The following is a 15202-nucleotide window of genomic DNA, read 5'->3' on the forward strand; positions in this document are numbered from 1 at the left end:
TTAACAGGTTGCGAAAGTTTACACCTGCCCTTACAATCCTCTCCCCATTCCTTAACTTTCCTGAAGGCCAGTCTATGTGAGGATTGTGGATCTTCAACCAAGGAAACCCCAAAATAATCGGGTGCTGAGTCGACTCAAAAATATGAAATTGCATGCTCTCGGTATGGTCCTTATTTATAGTAATCTGTATGGGCTCAGTGCAATGGGTAACTGTGAACAACAAGCGGCCGTCTAAGGCACTGGCACTAACAGGATGAGATAGCGGGACAGTTTATATTTTTAGCTGTTTGACTAGGCCCCAGTCTATAAGGCTTTCGTCAGCCCCTGAGTCTATTAACACACCCTGGTCAATGGTCTGATTGTTAATACAAATGTCTACCTGAGTAACAGGTCGAGGAGAAGTCTGCGGAAACTTGCTCACCAGCGCCCTCCTTTTGACTGGTGAGCACGATCTTTCCGGGCATGAAGCGAGTTGATGACCCGGCTGGCGCAGTAGAAACAGCAACCCTCCGTGAGCGGCGCTGCCTCTCCTCCAGAGAAAGCCTGGTTCTTCCAAGCTGCATGGGTTCACGAGTCATTCGAAGTGTAGTCCTCAGATGGTCCGGTAACATGAGCTGGAAATCCTCCGCTGGCGGCGCGACCCTCAGGCGAATTCTGGAAGCTGGGAATAACATCTCGGTTGCGTCGGCGCTCCTCTCTCTTTCGAAGACGGTTATCGATCCGGATGGCCACAGCGATGAGGATTCCAAATCCCGGGGTGTCTCCAGTGGAGCCAGCTGGTCCTTTATCGGTTCCGAAAGTCCTGTCATGAAGGCGTCACGAAGAGCGGAACATTCCATCCGCTGTCCGCTGCTGCTGTACGAAACTCGATGGCATAATCAACCACCTGACGGTTGAGCTGGCGTGTTGAAACAGTCTTCTGCTGGCCTCCGTAGCAGGCGATGGTGGTCAAAATGCGCCTCATAGTCTCTATGAAATCGGCCAATGAGTAACATAGTTCGGTGTCTCTAGACCATTCTGCAGTAGCCCAGGCTGCAGCTCTTCCCGTTAAATGAGACACAATAAACGCCACTTTACCATGCTCAGATAAAAAGCTGCTGGGTTGTGTTGAAAATGCAGATCACACTGTACCAGAAAGGCTCTGCAATTCGAAGAGTCTCCGGAAAATCTCTCCGGAAGAGCCAGCCGTAACGGGAGGAAACAGCCTGACCTGGGTCGTCAGCTGGAGTATTGACAGGCAAATTCTCAGCTGTGGATGGCGTCACCAGAGGAGCAGTCTGTTGATGAGTGAAAAATTATTCATTTGGGCAACCAGTTGTTGCATCTGTGTAGATAATTCTTCCTGAACCCGGCCTGGCGTCCTCTCAGCTCTTGTATTTCGGCTGACTTTGTCCAGTTTTTCCTCGTGATGAAAAATCGTCACGCCCTGTACCGACAGGCGGCGTGAAGCGTTCTTGGGTCGGCTGGGTCCATAATGTGGTCAGTTCGTTCTGTTACGATCTCAGACACTTAGGAAGTAGGACCCAATTGCACGACCGGAGACAGAGATAAAGTATTTGTAAGTACTTTATTTTTCGGTTCTGCAGTGAACAAATGAAAGCCACGTAGTGTCAACTAAAAAAAGTTTATAATAGTTCAGTTATAATAATTATTATAATAATAATGCCGATATTATTTCAGTATAGAAATATTAGGCACCTTTCATGACAAAACAGGCAGAACAAGAGATATATTTAATTGCTCAAAAAAAATTACGATGGTACCCCCCCGCTCGCCATGGGTGCCCTTTCCTTTTTTAATTAATTTTTTTAATTATTTATTTTATTTTATTAGTGTTCAGAATCTCACATACGCATATTTCAATTTTTCAGATTCTATGTATGAAGAGAAGTAAAAAAACAAAAACAAAAACAGACACATATACAAACTAGAACAGGCACTCGGTAGAGCGCATACCTTCGCATCTCACAAGATTGGGCATTGAATTATGAAAATGTTGGCATTAGTTGCATGCCAATTGGACAAAAATGTATCGTGCTATGGTAAAAAAAAGATGTTGACCTTTCCATGACCTTGACCTTGACCTTTGACCCGATTGATCCCAAAATCAAATCAAATGGTCCCCGGATAATAACCAATAATCCCACCAAATGTCATGCGATTCAAGAAGATTTTGACTTGTTCATGACCTTTTACTTTGACCTTTGACCCGATCGATCCCAAAATCTAATCAACTGGTCCCCGGATAATAACCAATCATCCCACCAAATTTCATGCGATTCGGTTCAATACTTTTTGAGTTCTGCGAATAACACGCATACAAATAAATAAATACACGGCGATCAAAACATAACGTTCCGCATTTTCAATGCGAAGGTAATAAATAAATAAATAAATAAATAAAAACACGGCGATCAAAACATAACCTTCCGCATTTTCAATGCGAAGGTAACTAGAACGGGCACTCGGTAGAGCGCATACCTTCGCATATCACAAGATTTAAATCTTAAAATAAGATTTTTACCTTTTCATGGCCTTGACCTTTGACCCGATCGATCCCAAAATCTAATCAAATGGTCCCCGGATAATAACCAATCATCCCACCAAAGTGCATGCGATTCAAAGAAGATTTTGACCTTTTCATGACCTTGAACTTGACCTTTGAGCCGATCGATCCCAAAATCTAATCAAATGGTCCCCGGATAATAACCAATCATCCCACCAAATTTCATGCGATTCGGTTTAATATTTTTTGACTTATGCGAATAACACGCACGCATACAAATACACGGCGATCAAAACATAACCTTCCGCATTTTCGATGCGAAGGTAATAAAGAAACAAAAACAATACCATCGTAACAAAACTATGAATAAATCAGGGAGAAATCATTTTCCATAGAGTAAAGAAATACAGTCATTTATCTGCGACATAGTTGCACCACTTTTGCCAGTGCTTCAGAAATGTTTCCGTTCTTTGGTTAACATGAGCTGTCATCTGCTCCATTCTGTAGATCTCTGTTATAATGTCTCTCCATGATGTAATTGTAGGACATTCTAGTCATAACCTTTTTCTGGTAATAGTCTTTTTACTGGCCACAAGCATTGCATTTATCAAGTGTCTGTCCCCTTTCAGCCAACTTTGAGGTCATTTCCAAGGTACAGAATCTTAAAGTCCAAAGGAATGTCCTCGCGAAAGATGTCCTGTAAAGTATTGTGTACCGCCTTTCAAAAGTTTTTAATGATGGGACAGTCCCAGAAGATGTGGTAATGGTTTGCGCTTTGGTGTCCACACTTTCTTCAGCCAACAGGAATGTTTGGGGGCCCTTTCCTTCATTCCATTTACAGATTACACAAATGCAAACGCTCAAGTAAGGGTTCTCTCAACTGCTCTTTGAGCGCTCTCCCATCGGTCCGTTGTCCCGCCCTAACCCAGTGGTGGGAAGTACTTCTACTCAATTACTCTGCTCCAGTACAACCTCGAGGTACTTGTACTTGTGTAGTTACAGAGGTATAGTGAGTGATTAAGATTTGGCATCCAAAAACGATAAAACATTTTTTAGAAATTCAACTTGTTATATTGACTCCCTCACTCACGTTCATTAATTACTATACTTAATCAGTTTTATGACAGGCATTTTAATTCTTCTATATTGAGCTGCTCGGAGGCTTTGAGCTGTTTAATATTGGGATTTGAGTCCTCGTCCGTGCAGCTCTCACTAGCACAAGTTGCTTTTTCTAGCATTTAAGTCCACTTAGCTGATTGTCCTTCTTTACTTTCATAACATCATTTCAATTGTAGAACTTTGACTCGTCTTTTTACACTCTCGTGTTGCATCTGGAAAACTTGAAACTAATTCTCCCTGCACTTTGAATGTGTGTTTTCAAAGCTGCTTTATTCTTTTCTGCGTCTCTATCTCCAAAAGAACAAGTTGTGTGTAAATCGTTTCCTTACTCTGGCTTTTAAAAGGCAGCTACGTCGACGACAAGAAGACATTCAGAGTGAGACACTGAACACGAGTCAGAATCAGAATCAGGTTTTTATTGGCCAAGTAAGTTTGCACAAACAAGGAATTTGACTTGGTAAAGTGACTCTCAGTGTGCTTACACAAAATATACATTACAACACAATACAATACAATACAAAACAAACAGTGCAAAACAAACAGTGCAAAACAAACAGTGCAAAACAGTGCAATGGTCTAAGAAGTTTAAGAAAGTGACTTAATGACAATTCAGTTTAAATGTTCACAAAACATCTCCAGCTTCTGCGTTTGAAGAAAGGTCATTCACACCTACACAACTTAGAAGGCAGCAATTATGTCTGTGTGTGTGTGTGTGTGTAAAACCCTCCCTCCCTTGAAGCTACTCACAGCTGTAAATGGATTGTTTGAAAGCAGCTCAAATTGTTGAGTGTCGATGCCGTCGGCGGGGAAGCGTCCGCGATGAGTGTCCCAATTACAGGTTACCTCAGTCCAACTCGACACCCTTCCTGCCGATAGCCGCACAATGTGTGAGGAATAAAGATAAGATGGGCTCTGTCATTTACGCACTGCCGTAATAAACTTTATCCACGGAGCACTTTTTACTGCAGCGTTTACAAACGTTTATAAAATGATATTGGTTCTACTTTTACTTTCTGTTGGGGAGACCAGGCCGAGCAAATAGTCTCAGACATTACAATAGATAAAACAATGCAAACATTAGTATCATTAGTGTTATTAGATATTTAGGGTCCAAGCTGACCTTTTAGGATGTGGTTCTGTCCGACCAACAGTCCCAAGATATTATTTCCAGACATTGGAGGAACTGGAGCCGGAGTATTTATTTCATTTTTGCTTCAAACATTATAATCGATTATCAAAATTGTTGATTAATTTCCTATAGATTAACTATTATTCAGCTTAGTTGTAACTCCGCCTGAGTTTTCTTTAACCCTCCTGTTACCTTCACATTTACTGACATATTTTACCCTCGGGGTCAATTTGACCCCAGCAATTAAAACCTCCAGAAAATTATTAGAATTAATATTGTTTCCCAAGTTTAAGTGTGAGGTACTTTATGTTTGTTTGTTGACTACCTAAATAGCCCTTTAAATAAATAAAAAAGTTGATATGTCTTATATGTTTGACACAGTGAAAAACAGCCTGGCGTCAAATTGACCCCAAAGAACACCGACGACGTTAAACATTGAATGGGGTCAAATTGACCCTAAAGGTAACAGGAGGATTAAATAAATGACATTTTAAATGTGTTTTCCTTTTAAAGAACTCTGAACAGAGAAACTCTGGCACATATTTTGAATGAGTTTCCCCTGAGTGCCTTTATATATAATAATGAAACCGTGAGTGAAGAAATACGAGAGTTAGTTTGTTATCGTTCACACTTGTTTTTATGGTATTTTATGGTAGCATCAACAGATTGTGAATCTGGCCTCCTCTTTATAAATACGTCCGTTGGTGTGAGCTTCTGTAGAGAGGAAATCGGTCGGCGGTGGGGCGTCATTCCAGGTTTGGTGGGAACACAAGGTGTCGGGAGGTTTGCGGAAGTTTTTATTCGGGATGAGTGTTTGTGTGTGTGTGTGTGTGTATGTGTATGTGTGTCACCCCCCTTGTCTCTTCTTTTGAGATGTGGGGTGTGGAGCCCGGACTCCCAGGCCTGTGCTCATCCCTCTCCAGGGAAGTTCATTAAACTTCATTTACATCGCTGATGCAAATCACGCAGATACTTAATACGGACAAAGCCTGAAAGGTGGTTCCTCCGCCAGCCAGAGGTCGGTCCACCCCCGTGCCGACAGCTCCAGGTTAGCGAGAAAAGAATCTGAAATACCTTCCCGTTGGAACACTCGAGCACTGGTGTTGTCCTAAAATGGGTGCTGCCTGCATGATAAGTTATCAGATTCTGAGTGACGTATAACTGCACATTTAGCATCGCAAATACAGCCGGGACTGTGCATGAGAAACCTGGACTCCTTAGTGGAAGAATTTGAATCAAACACAGAGTTGTAGAACCATGAACACCAGATCCTTGCATGAACCTCAGGCAGAATACTGGAGTGTTTGACTGGTCACATATGTGCGGTTGTGTCGCTTTGAACTGCCTCAGCAGTCTGGTTGAACTAGTTACAGGCATGTCTGTGTCCGTTTGTCATTAATCTTGTGTTTGACTTCATAGACAGGAGTTTTGACCCCCGTTTGCAGAGCGACGAGTGCTTTAACCGTTCAAAATGGAGTCCTGAAGAGCAGCAAGACACAAAGAAACAACCACAAATACACTGAAACTAAGCTGCTCAGTTTCCTTCCTTATAAAATGTATTTCCAATGTTTAGAGTTATTGGAAACCAGAAGAATCAGTGAGGATGATATTGTTTCCTTCTTTAAATTAAAACATGTTTGTGACTTTTTATGACTGTTTTCAGGGACTCCAGTTGCTAAATGTCTCACTTTAGAGTCACCATTGTTGCATCTTCTCCCTGTGGGAATGAATAAAGTATCTATCCATCTATCCATCTGTCCATCTATCCATCCATCCATCCATCTATCTATCTATCTATCTATCTATCTACTGTCAGAATTATGCAACACATCTGAATCTGATTTCAGCTCCCATGTGTGACCTCCGTTTAGATGATTTACTGGTGTTTATTTGTGTCTTTATTTGACTTGCAATGCAGCCATTTTGTAACTTAAGTGAGATGTTTTGCTCTATCCTGCTTTTAACCATCTCATTCCAAATCTTACTCCACATTTGCTTAATTAAAATCGATTTAATGTCCAAAAACCAGGTATGTTTATCAGTAATATATGTATTCTAATTTAAAGGATCCGTTAATAATAAAACTGGAGGCCACAGTTGAGAACAAAAGACATCTGAGAAGAAAGATGAATTTCAAGGATTGTGTCACGTCCTCCGTCCTCTCCACATCCGGTGAGAGAACAACTGCGCAGACTCGTTCCGCGCTCTGATTGGTCCGCTGGGTGTAACAACGGCGCTGATTGGCTGAGGGATTGCCGCTCCAGAGCTTCTATTTTGAACATAAATACGGAGCTGCTGCAGCTTTTCATTTCTCAGAAACCGGGGGCTGACAGAGGGGGAGTACGCTCTGCTGCAGCTCTCTGACGCACACAAAAGCGATGTGGCTTTAGTCGTTCTTAGGACCGAATCAAATCTGTACTCCACGCGGAACCACCCGACTCACTTTAAGCCGGTGTTTCGGATCTTCGGCAATGTTTTCTTAACTTGATGCTAGCTTCCGGGGTTAGCTCGAAGTTTGGAGCGTCCTTTTTCTCCCCCCTCCAAACTCCTAGCTAACTTCAAACTAAATCCTCCGCAGAGCGGAACCGTCTGCGGGAGATTTTAAACACATCGCACGGCTGAAGATGGAGTCGGACGACGTGTTTGTCTGCGCCAGTCCCGTGAGCACCGTTTTGAATCGCAGGCCCGATGGGATCCCCGGGCTTTCCTCGCTCTCTCTGCCGGAGTTGAGCACAAAGACCGCGCACTGCAGAGACCTCTTCTCCCCCGGACTCGCCGCGGTGTTGTCTCCTGTCACCAACCTGGCTCTGGACCTGGACAGCTTGGCTGTACTCGGAAGGTATTGAAACTTGTCTTCTTCTTGTGATCTTCAACTACAGCTGCTGTTCTTATTTTTTATTGGTTGAATCTTAGTTTATTTTTTTCTTCCACAGTCTGTTTTAATGTCCACACCGATGCCCATATTAATACTTTCCCCCCCAAACAGCCTGTGCGATACCCCGAAAAGGAGAAAGCATGCACCCCTTGAAAAGAATCCCTCATTTGCTTCTGACGTCTCATCTGATGCTGGTGAGCCATCTTAAAACCCATTGTCTGAGTTAATTGATGCTGTTAGGACTGATGCCCGAGGGCCCGATGCACATCTGTTGTATCGCCTGTCATGTCCTGAAGATGTGTTTATGAGACTATTCTGTTTTTTTCTTCTGTACAGAAAAATAATCTAAGTGAGAAAAAAACCCTGTTTAAACAAAAAAAATCTACATTACCATGTTCCCAACTTCTCAATTTGGAGGATTTAAAAATATGTCTTTTCTTTATGTGAAGCTGTTTGTTTGCTTTAGAAATCCATTGATTTTTCACTTTCATGAAAGATTGATTAAATGCTGATGAGAATAATTGAATCGCACCACTCTTAAGTGTAAAATGAAATCTATTTAACCTAATTCGTCTCTAATCCCTCGGTATTCATCTTGCCGTTGATGCCACTTTTCCCACCGGATGCGGATATTGACCTGAAACTCGTCTCCTCCTCCAGGCCTCGGCATGGATCCCCCCAGCCCGATGGACGCTGTTGAAATGGAGGACACGTAAGTTGCTCCGTCCTGGTCGTGTCTGTTCTACTCGATCGGCTCGTGAAGCTGTGCCCCTCTGCGTACCCAGACGCCACCTCCCCCACCTCCACCCTGCTGCTTGGGCTCAGCTGAGCCAAGCACTATTTCTCATCCTTAGGATTATTGTTTCTCATGTTGGCTTTAAGGCGACTTCATTCATTTTCTTCTTAAGAAGATGAACTGATATGGACACGTGATCTTAACTTTCCTTAAACTGGCAATCCTTCAGATTTTCCATCCGTGTGCATAGTTCAGTTATTTGCGTAAACGATGAAGACGAGCCGTAATGCGGCATTTCTACTCCAGGAATCTCAATACCTAAAAAAAAACCATTTACATTAGCGTGCAGGTCTACCTTGTGATCTTGGCCAGTTTGTCAGCACATCCCAGTGCTGCTCATCTTGGGTGGCCCATTAAGTCTGAACCGGGTGAGTCTCTGAAGACATCTGCCGCTGTGTGACGTGAGACTTCTTTTACAGCAGCATTTGGTCCTCGAGACCTCATTCACCTCCAGCTCGGTTGCTAGGAGTTTCCCATGTTGGGGGAGGACATGCGCTCGGGTTTAATGATAGCTCGCCACCCCCTCTGGGTTTCGGCACACTCTTCCTATGCACTGTTACATCAATAGGAATAGGGGGGGGGCTTGAGTTTCTCCTGCGTCGGGGACATAGAAAGGAGCCCCCCCCCCTCCGGTCTGCATTGAATGGGACACGCTCTCTCTCCTCGACAAACAAAAGGCTCTGGCAGAAAAGGGGTTGGCGGCGTTGGCTCCAGCAGGCATGTGGTAGATTAGCTGATCTCTGCATCCCTTCCCCCCCCCACCCCACCCCACACTCATTTAGCATACAGGTGGGCATCACTCCAATGCAGAGACCGCCTCTATGCATTCAACCAACTGCCTCTCGTCCAATAGAGCTCCAGATTCTGTGTCTGTCCTTTAAGGGCACGCGGTGCACACGGTGTTCTTCATTGTGGGCCTTCCGACCTCCTCGGCAGGTTTTATTAAAAAGACGCGTCGCTTTTTGTTCAGGCTGAAATCCTGGACGGGAAAGTAATTTTAACAATTCTGACTTTGAAGGATTAGCAAACAAAGGTTTTGAAGGGACTGAATGAGATGACCGATCAATTATTGGTTGCAGCCCTGTTTTTTTATTATTTTATAATATTGTTTTTTAAAATCTTTTTATATCGGAAACCTTTTCGGCCAATTTTGAATCTTTTGTGATGCTTTCTGCTCTAGATTCGAAAGGGCCATTCAGAAGTCGAGACGAGTCGTCAACGAGTAAGTCGCTCTATTGTCAATAACATGAAATCATTAACAGGTATTTTTATTGCCTTAACTAAAACAACCCGACTGCCCGTTTTTTGTTTTGTACTCTTCTAAACGTTCCTCTGTCTCACAGGAGGATGCCCATTAGAAGAATCAGCTCATTGCCAGTAAGGACATTTGTGTTTACTTTTATTACAGCTTTGCACGTCTTACTTTAGTCGACGCTTGAGATGATGTTCAGAGCCGTCAATAAAACATAAGACATACAAAAGAGTTTATAAAGAATCCCAACTGTTAAGCGTCACAATGAAATGAACATCAAGCTGTGAATTTGTCTTGAGTTTTTCATATTTAATGATTTTGAAACATTGTCCAGTGTAAACCTATTTCAGGACGACGTGTTTAGAGTTGCTGAGTCTCTGCTGACTCCTCTCTCTCTCTCTCTCTCTCTCTCTCTCTCTCTCTCTCTCTTTCCCCCCTCTCATCAGCTCCAGAGCTGCAGTCCATCTCTGAAAGGACAGGAAACGGATTCCCACCGCTATGGAATATTCGGACAGCCACCGTCCCAAATGACGGCCTCCACTTCTCAGCGCCACAACAAGGAAAACATGCCGGAGGTCAGTGGACACGGTGGCAACCGTAGAACTTATTTTAATGCTCAGAAATCGTGTTTTTGTTACCGTGGAAAAGGCATCGCATCATTTGTCTTAAAAGTTTAGCCAATCCTTATACAGCTAAATAATTCCGAGTATAATATTGATATCAATATCGGGTGTTTTTTTTTAAGGGAGATTAGCTTAAACACAGGACAAGATTGTTTAGTTTGTTTATGGTGCGTACCGATGATCAGCAGCAGATTAACTATTCAGTTAAATGTTGTAAACAAATGTTTCTTAAACAAAAGTTGACTGGATTCGCTCTTCTTGTCCTCAGGAGGGCTTTGAATTCAAGAAACCGACCAAGCCGGTGTCGCGGTGCCGCGTGCGCTTCTTCCACGGCGGTCAGGCCAAGGACGCGTTTGCCTGCCGGCCCAGCTCGGCGCCGGCCCTCATGGTACTCCAACCGGCGACGCGCGAGCGTTCAGATCAGCGTGTGCACTCGGCCCGCTTCTGGAAGGACGCTAACGCGCCGCCCGTCTTTCTGTCCAGTTCTCGTCGCCTCCGCCGATCCAACAGCTCGACTTCTACAGCTCCAGCCCCATGTTTCTGAGGCGCCCCTCCCCTCCGAACGACGACGAGGACGACGGCTTTCTGGACGTCCTGGACGACAACACGGAGGCGAGGCGGCGGCGCGTCCGTTAAACGGGGTTTCTGTCTTGTGCGTCTTTTTTAAATTTCCCTGCTCACTCGCCGCTTGTTTCCTCGTCGCCCGCAGAACGACGCTGGGATGCCGATGGGAATGGCGAGCCTGCTCACGGCCCCGCTGGTGACCGACGGCTCGGGAGAAGACTCTGTAAGTGTGTCGTCTACTCGGGAACAAAATATCCGCGGCGAATTTATTCGTGAGATTTTAGCAGAAGTTTGCTTCATCGTGCTCCTTGGCGTAAATGTCGCCCCCCACGCCGTTTCACATCAATCTAGAAGCCTTAAAAAGCCCATGTGTTTTTTAAAATCTCAAAATATAAATGGATTATTGAATTTGATCATGCCCCTCTCTCTCTCCTCAGCCCGTGATCCGCTGCCGGCCGCGCAGCCTCTTCCGCTCGCCCTCCATGCCCGGTCCGCTCCCGACCCGGCCCTGCGCCAAGCGCCCCGACTGCCCCGGGGACGAGAGCACGCCGGTCCGGGTGAAGAGGCGACGCAGCCTGGCGGGAACGCAGGTCACCAGCGTGGAGCTGAACCCCGAATCCCCGAGAACGGTGAGTCCTCCTCGCTGCCCACCGGCGTGACCGGAGATCAGTATCTCTTCCACGTGGGCCGAATACTCATGAATGGGTCCAGTGTTGACTTGATGCTAGCAGGAAGCGGGGATCTTAATTTTCAGAGGAAGTGGTACGTCGCGCTTAATTTGGATATTAGTTCATCCTGCCTGTCGACGTTAGTGTTGGTTCCGAGAGCCCACGATCCAGCATTCATCAGGACTCGAGTCACGCGCTGTACACGGGAAGATGCTTCAGGGTTTAAATTGTAAAAGTCTAAAGATCTTTCTTCACATCTGTTCCACGGCGTTCTAAAGTCGGGGTTCGTACGGTCATGAAAAAACCTGGAAAAGTCATGGAATTTTAAAATGGTCATTTCCAGGCCTGGAGAAGTCATGGAAAGAAACTTAAATCATAAAAGTTTTGGAAAAGTCATGGAAATGTGTTATAAACACATCTCATTTACACCGAGTTTGAAATATTCATATATTTCTTTTTAACCCTTGTGTTGCCTTTGGGTCATTTTGACCCGATTCAATGTTTCACCCTCCTGTTACCTTTATATTTACTAACATATTTTACCCTTTGGGTTCAATTTGACACCAGCAATTAAAACCTCCAGAAAATTATTAGAATTAATATTGTTTTCCAAGTTTAAGTGTGAGGCACTTTATGTTTGTTTGTTGACTACCGAAAGAACACCGACATTGAATGGGGTCAAATTAATCCTAAGGCGGGGGGAGGGTGTAATATTGATTCGGGTCAAAATGACCCTAAGGCAACACAAGGGTTAAAGAAAGACGCTCAAAATATAAGCCAGCGATAGCTCTCGATTCGCAAAATTTTCTCAAATTTTCATGTTTATACCGAGATTTCAGTTTGGCCATGGAAATTTGGTTAAAAGTCCTGGAAATCCATTGGTCAAAATGTGTAAGAACCCTGTAAAGTTTTCCAGGAGCAACGGCTTCTGAAGCATCCGACTGGCTGTCGTCGCTGGCTTTGCAGTCGCTCTCAGATCCCCCCCCCTCTTCACCCCGACCGCCACCGACTCTTTCCCCTCGTCTCTCTCCCAGAGCTGCTTGCTGCTCCAGAGGTCCAAGTCCTTCTGCGAGACGGACATCGAGAAGCTGCTGGACGGCGCGGCCGGCTCCAGCGAGCTCATCGGAGATTTCACCAAGGTGAGGAAGTCACCGCCGCCGTTCTGCCACCGGTGACCCGTTGGTGTGAATCTACTCGTCTGATCCAAGCTTCTGTCGTCTTTCAGCCTTTCGCACTTCCCACTGTGGACGGCAAACATCAAGACCTCAAGTATATTAACCCGGACACGGTGAGTTGAGCCAACATCACAGATATTTAGTGTTTTGGCGGCATCCATTCTTGCCTTTACATTTTTTTTTTTTATTACATTGTGTTCTTTGTTTTTCAGATGGTGGCAGCTCTGTCCGACGAGTTCAATCATCTAGTCGAGCAAGTTATCATCATGGACTGTCGCTACCCCTACGAGTTTGATGGGGGACACATCAAGGTGAGAGACTCATTATTTTTTTTAATTACGATTTAAAGTGTTTCTCAAGTAATCGTTTTTTTAAAAAGATGGCTGACTGTCTGTATTCCGAGTCATCACAAGTTAAAATATGTTTCTCTCTTTAATAATGTTTGTGAATGAAGCGGTTGTGTCCGTCTCTGTCGTCTCAGGGCGCTCTGAACCTGCACCAGGAGGACCAGGTGGAGGACTTCCTCCTCAGAACGCCCATCGCGCCGTCCTGCCCGGAGAAACGCGTCGTCATCATCTTCCACTGCGAGTTCTCGTCGGAGCGCGGCCCTCGGATGTGCCGCTTCGTCCGGGAGCGGGACCGCGCCGTCAACGAGTATCCCACCCTCCACTACCCCGAGCTCTACATCCTCAAGGGCGGATACAAAGACTTCTTCCCTCACTTCCAGGTAGGTGTTTTGTTGCTTTGGGTTGTTTGAGTGTCACCGGAAACCGCAAAACTGTTCGATCTCGCCACGAGGCCACTTCGTTTCTTGATTGCCACTGAATTTAATTTGTTGGAATGAACAATTATTGGCAATTGAAGCTCTTTGAGTAAATTCTGGAAGTGGCCCTCAACAGACAATTGGCAAGAATCCCGTTTTGTAACTGATTGTCCGCAGGCTTAATGTTTTGGATCTTTTTAAAGAGGTATAACATTGAAAGTTAATTCTAGATATTTGGGTTGGTATTTTATGTCCAGGTCCACTTATTAGATTTTTCTTTGCATTGAAGGCCCCTTTATTTTAAAAAAAATTGTTAATTGAGATGATTTTGTCAGACTTGAAGATGAGCGATCCTCCCGCTGAGTGGTTAGAGTAATACTAATAGATGGTTTGTAGACGAATACTTTGTGCTTTGAACTCGTCTCTTCGCTTCCCTCGCAGTCCCAATGTGAACCCCAGTCCTACCGGCCCATGCACCACGAGGACTTCAAGGAGGACCTGAGGAAGTTTCGCCTCAAGAGTCGCACCTGGGCCGGGGAGCGCAGCAAGAGGGACATGTACAGCCGACTGAAGAAGCTTTGAGCGCCTCCTCCCTAACTGCCACTACGACACACTGCCCCTCCCCCGAGCCCGAGGCCTCGCCCCACCAACGAGGAACCCTTTGGGATTGCGCCATAAGACGGGTTTTTTGTAAAGTCCCTTAAAGTTTCATTTAGCAAAGTTAGTTATTTATGCAAACTGAACGAGGAGAAGGACCGAGCGCTCGACCCGACGCGGTCGTCGAGGTGCAGCGAACAGATTTTAAAAACCACTTGGACCTACTGCCTGTTTGACCTTTGGCGCTCGCAGCACGAGTTGCCGGCGGATGCAATACCACGAACACACCGCCCGTCTGAAGTCTTTCCGTCTCCTCACTGGATGTTTTTTTATTTTGCACGTGTCATGTCCCACCTTTCAGCTAAGCACTTAATACCTTGAAATGGTGAGCTGCTTCTTTTTTTTTGATACTGCTTTTTATATATATATATTTTAATGAGTTGTTTTTACCCCCATTTAGACATCGATCTGTTGAAAGCATGCCTTTTCTTTAGGCGTCCCAAAATGCAAATTGGCTATTTTAATGACCATTTGTACAGTTTAAAATGCCGTTTTTCTTTTGTAACTTTCTTTTTTTTCTTTTTTCTTTCTCACTCCGAAGATGCCAAAGCAAAAACCTACTACCTGTTAACTTTGCAGTGAGATTTTTTTTTTTTCTTTCTGATGCTGCAGGTCGGCCAGTGTGAGGGGCGTTTCTATCGGTTTGCTTTGATTCTTTATTTTCATTTCCAGACCTAAGGATGTCGGTTCATCGCGACCGGGGTGGTTTGAATATTTTGGTGCAGGCTTGTGGGGGAGCTGCTAAAAATAAAGCGCCAACGTGTGTTCAAATGTGATGCGCATGATCTTTATTATTTTGTTTATGGTCGGAAAGTCGTTTTTTGTGCTGCGGCCGTCTTTTAACGAGGTTCACACCACGGACACCAGGATGCAATGTTTCCACTCATACTTCACAGGTCATATCGTTCCATTACCGTACTTAATCTAATTGGATTTTTGTGCAAATTCATAATTCACAAAAGCAATACACGCAAACTTCCAAAAATATTTTTTTATTTGACACCAAAGAATAAGTAATCCTTAACTTTTGAAATCTGTGAATTTAAATGACTCGTTACTGTACACACCTCGTGGC

The 15202-nt window shown here is 44.6% G+C and overlaps 1 protein-coding gene across 1 annotated transcript; it reads left to right on the forward strand.

Moving 5' to 3' along the window:
* The first annotated feature begins 7095 nt into the window (after positions 1-7095).
* cdc25b (cell division cycle 25B) lies at positions 7096-14903 on the forward strand. The gene is made up of 15 exons (XM_056426307.1): positions 7096-7593; positions 7741-7823; positions 8290-8341; positions 9606-9647; positions 9769-9802; positions 10124-10252; positions 10569-10688; positions 10784-10912; positions 11010-11087; positions 11302-11493; positions 12567-12671; positions 12758-12820; positions 12920-13018; positions 13189-13434; positions 13912-14903. The coding sequence occupies exons 1-15, from the start codon at positions 7379-7381 to the stop codon at positions 14050-14052; spliced, it is 1728 nt and encodes a 575-aa protein (XP_056282282.1). The 5' UTR covers positions 7096-7378; the 3' UTR covers positions 14053-14903.
* Positions 14904-15202: the final 299 nt, after the last annotated feature.

The sequence above is a fragment of the Pseudoliparis swirei genome, chromosome 11 (assembly GCF_029220125.1).
Source record: "Pseudoliparis swirei isolate HS2019 ecotype Mariana Trench chromosome 11, NWPU_hadal_v1, whole genome shotgun sequence".
In the NCBI taxonomy this organism is placed as follows: Eukaryota; Metazoa; Chordata; class Actinopteri; order Perciformes; family Liparidae; genus Pseudoliparis; species Pseudoliparis swirei.